Source organism: Carya illinoinensis, chromosome 11 (genome assembly GCF_018687715.1).
Source record: "Carya illinoinensis cultivar Pawnee chromosome 11, C.illinoinensisPawnee_v1, whole genome shotgun sequence".
Classification (NCBI taxonomy): Eukaryota; Viridiplantae; Streptophyta; class Magnoliopsida; order Fagales; family Juglandaceae; genus Carya; species Carya illinoinensis.
Window position 1 is genome coordinate 36,776,127 of NC_056762.1, and position 12,837 is coordinate 36,788,963.

The following is a 12,837-nucleotide window of genomic DNA, read 5'->3' on the forward strand; positions in this document are numbered from 1 at the left end:
AACCATTATTTAATTATAAATTTTAAAAAATATCTCATCATAGAGTTAGTAAAATTTTATTAATTTTTGTATTTAGATAATAAGTTAAATAACAGTCAAAAAATTGTAATAGAAGTATTTTTAGATTTAAATAGAAATTTTAAAAGAGAAATTTGGTTAAACCAAGCATACCTTAAAAAGTTTTGAGATCATTTAAAGAATTCTATGTTATTTTTTTAATCTTAAATTTTGTAATTGCTATTTAAGTAAATAACAGATAAAATCGTTTCATTCAAAATTTGATATTATTGAATAAAGTATTTCTCAAATAAAAAAGGGACAGAGACAGGATTTAAAGGGGCCTCTCTCCTCTCGTCTCTCGTCGTTCCGGTCTCTGAAATCTCGGCCCCAACTAACAGAATTTCGCTTTCGTTTCTCCGACAGATCGGGCCGTAACGCCCCCGGTCTCTCCGTCGTATGTTTGTACGTTGACATATATCCGATCTCGGAGCTCTGAGATTTCTCTGGTCTCCGAAGGTCTCTGCCGCATTTCAGAATCCTATGAGTCCTCCTCAGGTTCGTACTTTTAGCCACATTCTGTCCATACCTTCCATTCCGGCGAAATTTGGTGGTTCGTGCGGATCTGATTTGTCAGAACTGAAAATGCAATACAGAAAACGCTGGCTTTTATTTTCATTTTTTATGTATTAATTTATGCTGTCTGGTTGCTGAGAAAATGGAGATGAATAATATGTAGTTTAATTTCGCGTGATCTAGTTGTTTTTTTCTTTTTCTCCCCCTGTGTGGTGTGTTTCACACAGGGATGAGAAATTTAACTAACCCAAGCAAAATGATTGTAGGGGAGAGTTTAGTGTCGAAGAAGAAAAGAATTTGGTTTGGCATGAACTTTAGATCTTTTCCCTTTTTATTTTTGGGTCGATAAAGTATAATTAAGTAAAATTTCTATAATAGATTACCCGCTTTATTTAGGATCATATTGCCGTTAGGATCAGACTGCTATCTTTTCTTAATGGCCATTTTGGATCACAAATTTTCTGCGATAAAGCGAGGTTTAGCTTTAGTTATGCCTCTAGACACACACACACACAAATTTCCACTCAATGAAGTCAATCATCTAATGATTTGTAGTCTTTAAAAAGTATCTCATGGGTTGTGTATTCTAAAAAGTGAGCCATGTACACCTGCATTCTTCATATGGTGACTCCGCTGACAATATATTCCATATGTTTAACGTAGACTGCTTTTTCTAATTTATGCGGGGGAACTCTTTAATTGTAGCACTGTGCCCAGGGTTGATCTTGGAAACAAGGCATTTGGGAGGGTCTCAACATGAGCACTTGGTTAGAGCCGCTCACTGGTGAAAATAGGGGATTCTATTCAAATGGGGCTCATAGTGAAGATGTTGAACAGCTAGAGAGTTTTGGGGGTATGGCTGAAGGTAACCAGAGTATACCCATTCTGTCTCCTCATTCATTTCCACATACCTTGATCACAATTGACATTACCATTTCTATTTCCTTTTAAGTTAAACTTGTGTTTATCAGGTGACCGGCAGTCTTCTCTGGTGGAGTGGTTAAATGGTATGCTTCCTCATTTAAGTTTGCCATTGGAAGCTTCAGAGGAGGAACTGAGAGCATGCTTGAGTGATGGCACTGTTTTATGCAGTGTCTTGAACAAGCTCAGTCCTGGTTTGGTAGAAATGGTAGTATCGACTTTTGTTTGGAACTTTTTGGATTTTTTATTTTCTTGTTTTTATTAACTTTCTATTTGGTTTCCACTTTGACCCTTTGTTCGAAATTATACTGCTCTGTTCTGAACATTTTTTTTTTCTACTTTAGGGAGGAGGTGGTTCTGAGACCGGACCAAATGCCAGAACGTTTTTGGAAGCTATCAATGAAATAGGATTCCCTGGCTTTGAACTATCTGATCTAGAGCAGGTACTTTCTTATAATATTAAAATTATAGGGGACCAATTTCCTTGCACTGTTCAATCATTTTTGTGTTTGTTGAGATTCCAACCATATGGCTAACTTGGAATTGAGTTTGTTATATTGAGCCCAGACGATAGGTTGCCTCATATCTGTTTTTATGGTTTTGAATTGGTCCAATCTTGAGAGATATGCGTGGGAGTATTCTGGTTTACTTTTTAGCAGCCCTAAAGAGAAACCAATATGGTCTGTGAAATCAAGTCTCAGTTAAATTCTGCAGAAATTCAAATCCCTGGAGCTTCATGATCTCTTATTACTTCTAAATATTCTTTCTATTCATTTTCGTTAATAGTCTCAGATTATTTTGCAGGGATCTATGGTGCCAGTTTTGCAGTGCCTTAATACCCTTAGGGTTCAATTTAACTCTAATGTTGGCGGAGATAACTTCCAAAATCATTTGAGAAAAAGGTGGGATATGTCAGAGGTAGGCTCTTTAAAGGGAATCGATCACTCTGAAAGGTATGTGCTTTCATGTGGACAACATTCAGCTGAAAATGGAGGAGAATGGCAAAGAGACTCTGTTGATGCCAGATTTCAACATTCTTTGCATGGTCCTTCAGGTATGCTTACTGTTTTCTCTGTTGATGGGGAACTGAAGTTATGTGTGCATGACATTTGAATTGTGATGAATGTGCATACACAATGGATTAAGAACATGCATGCAGGATGTTATGCATCGCAATTAGCTGTTTGGAGGAAGTAGGTGTTTGGCAGTGGTGGGTAGCATTAATTAATGAATGACTAGATGTGTAGGTTTTGGTACCATGGATTCATGGATTGACAGGGGTTTGGAGAGAGAGGGGTTGGGGGTGGGGAATGTGGTTGGGTCACTCGGTCTCATTCTGGGTGAGGTACTTGTTAGTCTTGCAATGCATCTTGGACACCAGTGGCAACCACTGCAGAGAGACGGGTGGGGCTGTGGGCTTCAAGGCAAATATCTCATTCTGATTGTCAAATAATCTTGCTCTTGCTCACTTATCAAAAAAGAGAAAATCTTGCTCTTGCTGTTTTCTAGTCTTCAATTGTTGGTTTTCTTATTTCATCTTGTATTTATAGTTTTTTCTTGTGTAGAGTCATCAGATGCTTTAATACGTCATCTTGGATATAAATTGCATGACATGTTGCAATTGAAGCAAGGATGTTTTCCTGATTCTTCTGATGCCAAAATTGTTGAGATGATCAAGTCAAACAATTTGGATGTAAGCTAAAAATATATATATTTTTTTACTTCTTCTATGATTGAGCCCATTTCTCTGTGTTATTCAATTTCGAACTTGATGCTGTTCTCATGTTTTACTGAAACTCTTTTTGCAGAAGGTATCAACTCGATCACTTTTCAACATAGTGAATAAGATTTTGGATGATAACTTGCAAAGAAACAACGGGGATGTAGTTGAGGTACGACAGTAAGAGGTCTAATAGATGCTCTATAACTAAAGCATACCTTGAACTAATACATTGTTATGGTTATTTGTTTCTTGTACTTTTTATTGTTTGCCATTTTGTCTCGCTCACTGGTGTTCCCCCATCTCCTTTCCCATTTTCCAGTTTGTGGCATGGTTGTTGAGAAAAGTCATGGAAGTGATTGAAGAGCGAAGTTCAACTCTAGCAGAAAACTTAAGAACTGTAAGCTGCTTTAGATTTTTTTTTTTTTTCCAAAATCAGAGAATATGTGAGCATTTTCCAAAATCAGAGACTATATGTCATACTGCTCACCAGTTAGTAAGTGTTTTTATTGTTGCATGCTTGCAGCAAAATAATCTTTATAAAGTTCGTGAGGAAAAGTATCAATCAAGAATAAGAGTACTTGAGGCCCTTGCAACAGGGACTAGCGAAGAAATTGAGGTATACTTAGTTTCAGTTCTATCTGTTTCATTTTTACCCAATTGATTATTAACTGTTCTTGGTTCCTATAGGTTGTCATGAAACAACTTCAACAGATAAAGGTGCAGTACTGTTCTTCTCTCTCTTGATATTCAAATGTAATTAGACATGTTTCTTTTGCGAGGCTATATTTTTATAGTTGTCTTATAGTATTAGTAAGCTGAAGTGGCATATGACTTCCACACCTGCCTTTTATCTTATATTAACTGATAAATAGCATTTTAAGTACTCCCTAAGTTACTTTCCGTAATGATCATTATTTAGCTGTCCCACTTATGTTGAAGGGCTTTAGAACTGCTCTGACTTATTATTGTTAGCTTTGCAGATTGTTGATTGCCAAGGCCCAATATTGTGCTGAACTGCATGAAAAACCTAATCGGCTATTTTCACTTTTCTAGATTTGTTATTATGCAAGATCTTAATATTCTATTTTCTTAATTTGTAAGCGTGTAGCATGTCAATTCTGTTCTTTTCACATATATATATGTCATATGTTTATTCGTAATGCATGTATATTGAGTATTTTATAAAGTGTGGGTGATAATTAGATCTTTGCTGAAACCTACTCAGTTAAAGAATCAAGCTTTCTTATTTGTTTAAAATGGAGACTCATTATGAATTTATATTTCTTGATTATTAATTAAAAACACCCTATAAAGAATTTATCAATTTGGAAAAGCTTAGAGCATCCACATTGGTCTATGGATTTGCATATGCAAATTCACCTCTTTTGCATATCCACTTTGTCATTTCAACAAAACTTTGACATTGGCTTATGCATATTTAAAACAAAATAATAATAAAATATTATCATTTTATTATTATTTTTTTTTACCTAATTTTTTTTTTTGTTTTTAGAGTGCAATTTCCATGTACTGGTTTATACATGCAATCAGCACCCAGTACATGGAATGCAATTAAAACCGAACCTGTAGAATGAATATATATATGACTTTATAATCTTGATATCAATAATATCCTTTATTTAAACATTCTATTAAAAGCCAACACATTACTCGGGGAGAGAGAGTGTGGGAGGAGAGAGAAATAAATATTAAAATAAAACTTGGAGAGTAAATAGTGGCTATGGAAAATTGTAAAAACACTGTTTATAGTTAGCTAAAATTTTAGAGATAGAGAATCCAATGTAGATTAATTTATGTTAATATTATGCAAAAGTGACTTTGCATATGCATATGTTCATTTTTTTTTTTTTCATTTTATATTTGCAGAAGAACAGCCATCAGAACAACAGGGTTATTAGTTATTTTGCTGGTGAGGTTTTTATTGTTCCTAATGCAGTTTATATGGATGTTGCAGATTGAGAAAAACCAAATAGAAGATAAAAAGAAGCTTGAAGAGCAGGAAGTGCAGAAGTTAAAGGAGGAGAAGGCTCGTAGTAACATGGAGATTTTGACACTAAAAGAAGAACTAGAAATGGCCAAAAGGACACATGAAGCTTATTGTTTGCAATTAGAATCAAATGCTAAGGAAGTTAAAGTTGAGTCGCAGAAAAAGTTAACAGAACTTGAGTGCCTTTTAACTGATTCGAGGAAGAAAGTAGAAGAACTTGAGGGATTTTCTGAATCTAAATTGCAGAGATGGAAAAAGAAAGAACAAATCTATCAGAGCTCTATAGATTATCAATTTGGAGCTTTGCAGGTTTGCCTTCATTCTCATTTCTTAATCTCATATGATGTGGAAAATTGATCCTATAACAACGGTTTTGTTGTATAGGAATTAAGGGCAGCTTTAGAGTCCATAAAACATGAAGTGTTGAAGACAAAAAGAAGTTACCCAGAGGAATTCAATTACCTGGGTAGGATTGATTGTACATAGCTACTTTATAATTTACTATTTTGTTTGCATTTATCTTTCTCTGGCATTTTTTCATGAGTATTTTCTTTTGAACAGGATTTAAGCTTAAAGGACTAGCAGATGCTGCTGAAAATTACCACATGGTTTTAACTGAAAATCGTAGGTTGTACAATGAGGTTCAGGACTTGAAAGGTGAATCTCTGTCTTGTTGGTTGTTTCTTTGGTTTGTTGATTCTTAGCTAATGTATTTTTTTCCCCCGAGCTCTTAGCTAATACCTTTCATTTTGTTCTCTTCCCCCTCACTTATATAGGAAATATTAGAGTTTATTGTCGCATAAGACCATTCCTTCCAGGACAAAGTAAGAAGCAAACCATTATTGAATATATTGGTGAAAATGGTGAACTAGTTATTGTGAATCCCTCTAAACAAGGAAAAGACAGCCGTAGATTGTTTAAGTTTAACAAGGTTTTTGGTCCAACATCTACTCAAGGTAAGCTTTTCTGAATGAATGATGTTTCCCTTTTTTGTTTCCCTAACCACTACAGTTCTTTATTGGTGAAAAAAAAGTTCTGACATTCTAACAATTATTTATTTTAAATTATCTTCTGATAGAGGAGGTATTTATGGACACCCAACCGTTAATCCGGTCTGTCCTTGACGGATACAATGTCTGCATATTTGCTTATGGCCAAACAGGCTCGGGAAAGACATATACGATGGTATGCAGATCTTTCAAATTGTATCAGTTTTAGATGTTTAAAGTTATGCCTTACACCTTTTATTGCGTTTCTTCTAGAGTGGGCCTAGTGTATCTTCAGAAGAGGACTGGGGGGTCAACTATCGGGCATTAAATGATCTTTTCCAAATTTCTAAAAGCAGGAAAAGCTCCATTGCATATGAAGTTGCTGTTCAGATGGTTGAGATATATAATGAACAAGTTCGTGATCTTCTATCAACCGATGGCCCTCAAAAAAGATATCCTTTTCTTCTTATTTTTGGGAACCTACTTCATCATGGGATGCATTCCATTTGATTATTTACAATAGTGATCTTGGTTGCTCCTCATCTTATTATGCTATTGAAAAGGTTGTTGTTTCCTTTGACTTGCGCACACTTGGGATTTGGAACACCACGCAACCGAATGGGTTAGCTGTCCCTGAGGCAGGCATGCACCCTGTTCAGTCAACTGCAGATGTCTTGGAGTTAATGAACATTGGTTTAATGAATAGGGCAGTTGGTGCCACAGCCCTGAATGAAAGGAGTAGCAGATCCCATAGGTTGGGCTCTCAGTTTAAGATCATTTGTTAACTACTTTCTACTTGTTCTTTTCTTTTGGCATGGTTTTTATTCAATCATCTGGTGCAGCGTTCTCACTGTTCATGTTCGAGGCATAGACTTGGAGACTGATGCTGTTTTGCGTGGCAGTCTACATTTGGTAGATCTTGCCGGTAGTGAAAGAGTGGGTCGGTCTGCAGCAACTGGGGATAGGCTTAGGGAGGCACAACATATTAACAAATCACTATCAGCTCTTGGAGATGTAATTTTTGCTCTAGCACAAAAGAATCTACATGTACCTTACAGAAATAGCAAATTAACTCAAGTACTTCAGGCTTCTTTAGGTATTTGTCTTATTTTTTTGTATATAAACATGGTAATAAGGTATGAGTCATATGGTGGTTCTGAGTCCTTTTATTTGTGACTTATTTTATCTTACTTCCTTTGTCCTCTACAAATTGTAGGCGGTCAAGCAAAAACCCTCATGTTTGTACAGCTTAATCCAGATATAGATTCCTACTTTGAAACTATAAGTACCTTGAAGTTTGCAGAGAGGGTTTCTGGTGTAGAATTAGGTGCTGCTCAGAGCAACAAAGAGGGAAGAGATGTCAGAGAACTTATGGAACAGGTCCAATATTTTATTCATTTTAACATGCTTACTCAGATATTCTTCTTTCACACTGATTTAAAATCTAGGTATTTCACAAGATTATCAATTATGTTGGTGTATGACCAAAACAGAAAGATTAAATCCTACAATCTTCAACCATCATAAAGCAGCGGGTTTTCAATTATGAATAATTTTAATAACTGCACTTGTTTTAATGAAGTCATCCTTGTCACAATGGTGGTCATTTTTGTACCACTCTTGCATTAGCTACTGGGCATTGGCCATCGTAGATTGCCATTATAAATGCACATTCCATTTCTATTTTATATTGCTGTCGGGAAATTAGTTAACTACTTTATGGAAAATTCATTTAAAGTCCAATGTTCTTCTGCTCTGATACCTTTCCCCCATATTTTGTTCGGAGGGCGAGGGAGGATGCACAAAGGGCAGATTGCTGCATTATTATTATTTTTATTATTATTATTATTTTTTGTTTTTTTTTTTTTTTTGGGGGGGGGGGGGGGGGGGGGGGGGGGGGGGGGGTTGTTTAATAACCCCATTTCTTAGGATGTAGAATTCTGTGTGGTGGCTTGATGGGATTTGATTCAGGGTTTCTGACCTCTTATGCTCTAGATAGGGTTTAGTTGGTTAAAGGTGGAAGATCGTTACACCTTGCAGCCTGTTCCACAAAGTCTCTTTAAGTTGACTGTAATTGGGTGTTTTTTCAAAGTCTGTTGTAAAGAGAATTTGTTTTCCCACCCATACAATGGCCTGCCTTGTTTGTCAGCTTTGGAGAGTAAAAGTGTGAGAACTTGTTGGAGGGAACAAGTTGGGTCTTAATCAATTACCTTGCTTAACGTTTAACAGGAAATATATTTGATTCCCTTTTATATTATTATTTTCATCCTATTTGCTTTTTTCCTTGCAGGTGGCATCCCTCAAGGACATAGTTGCAAAGAAAGATGCTGAGATTGAGCACTTGCAGCGTCTCAAGGCTAGTGCCAATGGTACAAAGCGTGGCATGACCTCATTTAGGCATGGGTCTTCTTCTCCAAGAAGACATTCCGTGGCTAGTGCCAATGGTACAAAGCGTGGCATGACCTCATTTAGGCATGGGTCTTCTTCTCCAAGAAGACATTCCGTAGGGACTTCTCGACAAAGGCAAAATCTGATAGGAAAAGGTTCGGGGCTTATGGAGAAAGCAGCTTCAGACTTGGATAACTGTTCAGAGTACAGCGATAAGCACTCTGATGCTGGTTCTCAGCACTCAATGGAAGGATTTAGTAGACATCAGAAGGAATTGTCTCCTCACTTGAAGCTATCTGGAGGGGATGTAGGCCAGTATTCTAATGAAGACATTGAGCTCTTGGGCTTTGGGGATGCAGATTCTGAGGAAAGATTAAGTGATATATCTGATGGCGGTCTTTCAATGGGAACAGAAACTGAAGGCTCAATATGCAGCGTTGTGGAGTACACTCTTTTCCCTGAAGTTGCAAAACCACCTGAAAACACATCTCCTGAGTGCATACCAGCTGAGAACACGCCTGTTCAGAACAAAGGGAAGTAAGTCTCTTTTTCATGATATTTCAAATGTGGTATATATTATTCTGGTTGTTGGAGAACTGACTGGTGTCAATCGGATTACTTTCATGCCCAACTAGACTGCAAATAAATTGTTGCGCTTGTTCTAATGTGACACTTCTGTGTATAATGTTCACCTCTTACCTACCACTTGCTCTGAGATGCCAACAATGCAAGCAAATATTTTGTAAATCTTACCCCTCCCCACCCTGAGCCCGCTTCTGCAACCTGACATGTTCTTAATAGTTGAAACTTAGTGTTGGGAGCTGCTTTGGAGTTTATTCAAATTTCATCCAGCTTTTCTTTGAAAAGTTGTTACTGTACTCTTGGGTTGGGTAAGCAATGACTAGTTGCAATTTTCACATCAGGTACTCTTCTCTTGAGTGACCAACTGCCAGTGATATCATATCTCTTGTTCAATTATGAAATTTGCTGGCCTTTTTTTTTTAAAGGAGCATTGTACTGCAATTTCTAATTCCAGCAGCTTCTCTACCTGCTGCATTTGGTTTTTTGTTGGAAGCTCCAGTTGTAAAATCGGTAACATGGTGGGGGTGGGGGTTTCATGCCTGTGAGCATGACATTGCTAGTTCTTGAGTTCACCCCTATTTAAATTGATCTCACTCATGGTTTCTGTATCCTTGGCTCAATGCAGGGAAATCTCACTCATGGAATCATATTTATATAAATTAGTCTGATGCCCAGTTTCTTTATATCTGCTTGAACGCAGGCCACTGATGCTTGAACGCAGGCCAAGTTTACCATCTAAACTTCCAAAGCCTACTCCAAAGCCGGTGCAGGCCAAATGTTCTTGGCAATCATTGACCAGTAGCTCCTCAAAGATTTCATCATCAAGTAAGTAAATTTATATATATATATATAAATATATTTATTTCTCTCTTCCTGTAACTAGGTCGGCAGCCATTTAAGTTCACTTAATAGCCGTCACGATTCAGTTCTTTAAAAATCTCTGACCATCCGTGTCTCCCTCCACTTTTTCTCTACCCATTTTTTCCAATTTCCTTATAATGCATGTCAGGTGCTAGGAAAACTTATGCTGGCAGCTCCTCTGCTCCAAAGCCCCTCAAACGGTGGCAATGAGTTTGGTTGGCTGGGGAAGTTGAGAATTCTTATGACCTAACTAGCTTGTATCTATGATATAGGAACCCACTGTAGTTCTGTACTCTTAACTTTACTGTGCTCCTTAGTTTAGATTATGCCCTGCTTCCATTTATGTCTCGTATTGGAGAGGCGATTGAAACCTTCCCACTTTGTAAAATGTGTAGGTTTAGGATCATAGTACAACTTCCTTGCTTTGGATTTCTCTATTTTGGCCCTTACTGTTTCATTTTCAGTTGGCCTCGATGCTCTTAATATCAAGTGTCCAGATGACGGAAAAACGTAAGAGCTTGGAACTGAGTAAATATTTTTCTTTTAGCACAATTCATCCAATAGCAAAACGAAAATGAAGTTCTTCATTACTTTCCTCGAGTGCCTCCATTTGGATGATTATTATTATTTTTAATAAAAATAAAACTTTGGTTTAAATTGCAAAACTCAATTAAATGTCCATATAGTTTTTGAAGTGTGGTAAGGGATTGTTGGTGGTCAATTAGCAATCATTTTTAAAAAAGTGGATACATCTGGAACACAGCTGAAAAAATGATTTTTTTAATAGTAGATTTTTTTTTTTTAATTTTTTTTTTTCTGTGGGACTTACACATTAATATTCCAAAGAGAAACTATATTTGAAATCCTAGAGTGTGCAAATGATGTGCATTTCTTTTGAAAAGAGTGAGTAAACTTGGAATGCATATGAGAAAAATTATTTTTTAATGGTAGTAGATCCCACTTTTTTTAAAGGTGGTAATACGTGAAACGACTCATGAACCTAATAAAACGAGTTGACTTGTTAAGATATGATTAATAAATAGGTTAATGACGGGTCAATCCACTTAATCCGAAATCAACTTATAATAATCCGGTTAAATTTGATTTCAAAGTTACAATTTTATTATTATCGGGTTGTAATATTGATATTTTTTAATATGCTTAATAGCTTATGTTTTTATTGTTGGTATTGTAATTTTAGATCTATGCTCATATTTATTATTGTTGAATTTGTAATATTGGTTTTATAACAGGTTAAAGTTTGAAAAATATTAATATTTTTTGTTAACAGTAGTTTATTATTATTTTTTGAGATATTGTGATTACTAATAAATATAGATTTTAACTTTTATGTAAAATTATATTAATCAGGTCAAATGAGTTATGTGAGTTAGTTCAATTTGTTTACATGAAATGAGTTGAAATGAGCGTGTCGTGTTGACCCACTTTTAATTCACGGGTTAAAAATGACATGATACGTTATTCAAATGAGTTGTGTTAGAAGATCTGATCTGTTTAGTTTAACGAGTTGGATTCGAATTAATCTATATAATCAAATGTCCATAACTTGACACAATATGACCACGACCTGCGAGCGCAAATTACCACTCCTTTTTTTTTTTTTTTCAAAAAGTGCACATGACCTATACGCCTTAGGGCTATATCTAGATACGAAGAAAACAATTTTGATAGGTATGTTTAGAACATTAGTTCTGGGCACTTTCGAATCCGATTATAGCCTATTTTATTTGGAAAAATTATTTTTATAAATCCTTGGGATTTCCTTAATTTTAAATTGATCCTAGTAGTTAAAAAACTTGGAAACTGGTCGTTAGGGTGATCACAGTGTAAGAAATTTATTATCCTCATGTCCATTAAAAATATAATGACTTCAAACATATTTTTCATGTCATGTCATGATTAGAGGTTCTACTCGCCCCCACATGAGTGGAGGAGGGAAATTTTTCCCCATCTCGGATAATGGGGTGTGGGTGGGGGCAATCTGTCTGCCATCCTGTAAGCAGTTTAAACAGTTGAAATAGGCCTAAAATGGCCTAGAAGCTTTTCTCTTAGTCCTAGAAATAGCTTCTAGGCCATTTTGGGCCCATCAAATAATAAGTTAAAAAAAAAATACTTTAAAAACTAGATAAAAAAAAAAGTTAAACGAATAAAAATAAATTAAATAATATATACATCATACAAATTATATAATTTAGAGCAAATGAAATACTACTACAGACTACTAGTATAATATCTAATAAACTAATAATAATAATAATTAAGTTATTACAAAATTGAAAGGCTAAACAATTATAAACATAAAAGTGTCCAAATGATATTGTATCAATATTACAAATTTTTGAATACATAATACGAACGGATGATTTAAATTTGAATATTCTAAAAGTAGAGTTGTTTGAGTCTTTGATTGTGACGTTTGGGGCGACTTGGGTAGGTAGTCATATTGCAGCAGAGGTAGACGTTGTCTCATGTGTTGTTATAACAATTAATACCAATAAAATCAAAATGAATATAAATAAATCAAAATAATAAAATAAAAACAATAATTACCAGGTGATTCAGATCCAAACTGATCACCACTCTCCTCCTTATCGGTCTCCTTAAAATCTAAAATATCCAGAATATGAATATCTTTTCCCATCGTCCAACTCTGTGTGAATATAAATGCCTCCACAGTTGAAGGAGACAATGAATTATGGAAATGATGCAACATACGCCCTCCGATACTAAAAGCTGACTCTGAGGTGATGGTGCTAATAGGAATGATCAAA

The 12,837-nt window shown here is 35.6% G+C and overlaps 1 protein-coding gene across 3 annotated transcripts; it reads left to right on the forward strand.

Moving 5' to 3' along the window:
* Positions 1 to 313: 313 nt before the first annotated feature.
* Positions 314 to 10,502, forward strand: LOC122281537 (kinesin-like protein KIN-14J). Of its 3 annotated transcripts, XM_043093109.1 has the most exons (23): positions 314 to 555; positions 1,279 to 1,438; positions 1,545 to 1,702; positions 1,839 to 1,937; positions 2,299 to 2,548; positions 3,060 to 3,187; positions 3,303 to 3,386; positions 3,537 to 3,614; positions 3,741 to 3,833; positions 3,905 to 3,934; positions 5,193 to 5,534; positions 5,610 to 5,691; positions 5,787 to 5,882; positions 6,002 to 6,181; positions 6,304 to 6,410; positions 6,488 to 6,666; positions 6,804 to 6,968; positions 7,057 to 7,310; positions 7,431 to 7,594; positions 8,505 to 8,637; positions 8,713 to 9,139; positions 9,885 to 10,009; positions 10,194 to 10,502. In XM_043093109.1, exons 2-23 carry the CDS (start codon positions 1,330 to 1,332, stop codon positions 10,253 to 10,255), a joined length of 3,345 nt encoding a protein of 1,114 aa, XP_042949043.1. In that variant the 5' UTR covers positions 314 to 555; positions 1,279 to 1,329; the 3' UTR covers positions 10,256 to 10,502. The 3 variants fall into 3 exon arrangements, with proteins under 3 accessions (XP_042949043.1, XP_042949041.1, XP_042949042.1); XM_043093107.1 differs by having other exon boundaries at positions 315 to 555; positions 8,505 to 9,139; XM_043093108.1 differs by having other exon boundaries at positions 315 to 555; positions 1,291 to 1,438; positions 8,505 to 9,139.
* The last annotated feature ends 2,335 nt before the right edge of the window (positions 10,503 to 12,837 follow it).

What these genes read in the sequence shown, in the direction of transcription:
- LOC122281537 (XM_043093107.1), top strand. Translation starts at nt 1,330, where the DNA reads ATGAGCACTTGGTTAGAGCCGCTCACTGGTGAAAATAGGGGATTCTAT. An exon ending in ATCAATTTGGAGCTTTGCAG is followed by an intron (nt 5,535 to 5,609) that starts GTTTGCCTTCAT and finishes TTTGTTGTATAG; the next exon opens with GAATTAAGGGCAGCTTTAGA. An exon ending in TGGTCCAACATCTACTCAAG is followed by an intron (nt 6,182 to 6,303) that starts GTAAGCTTTTCT and finishes ATCTTCTGATAG; the next exon opens with AGGAGGTATTTATGGACACC.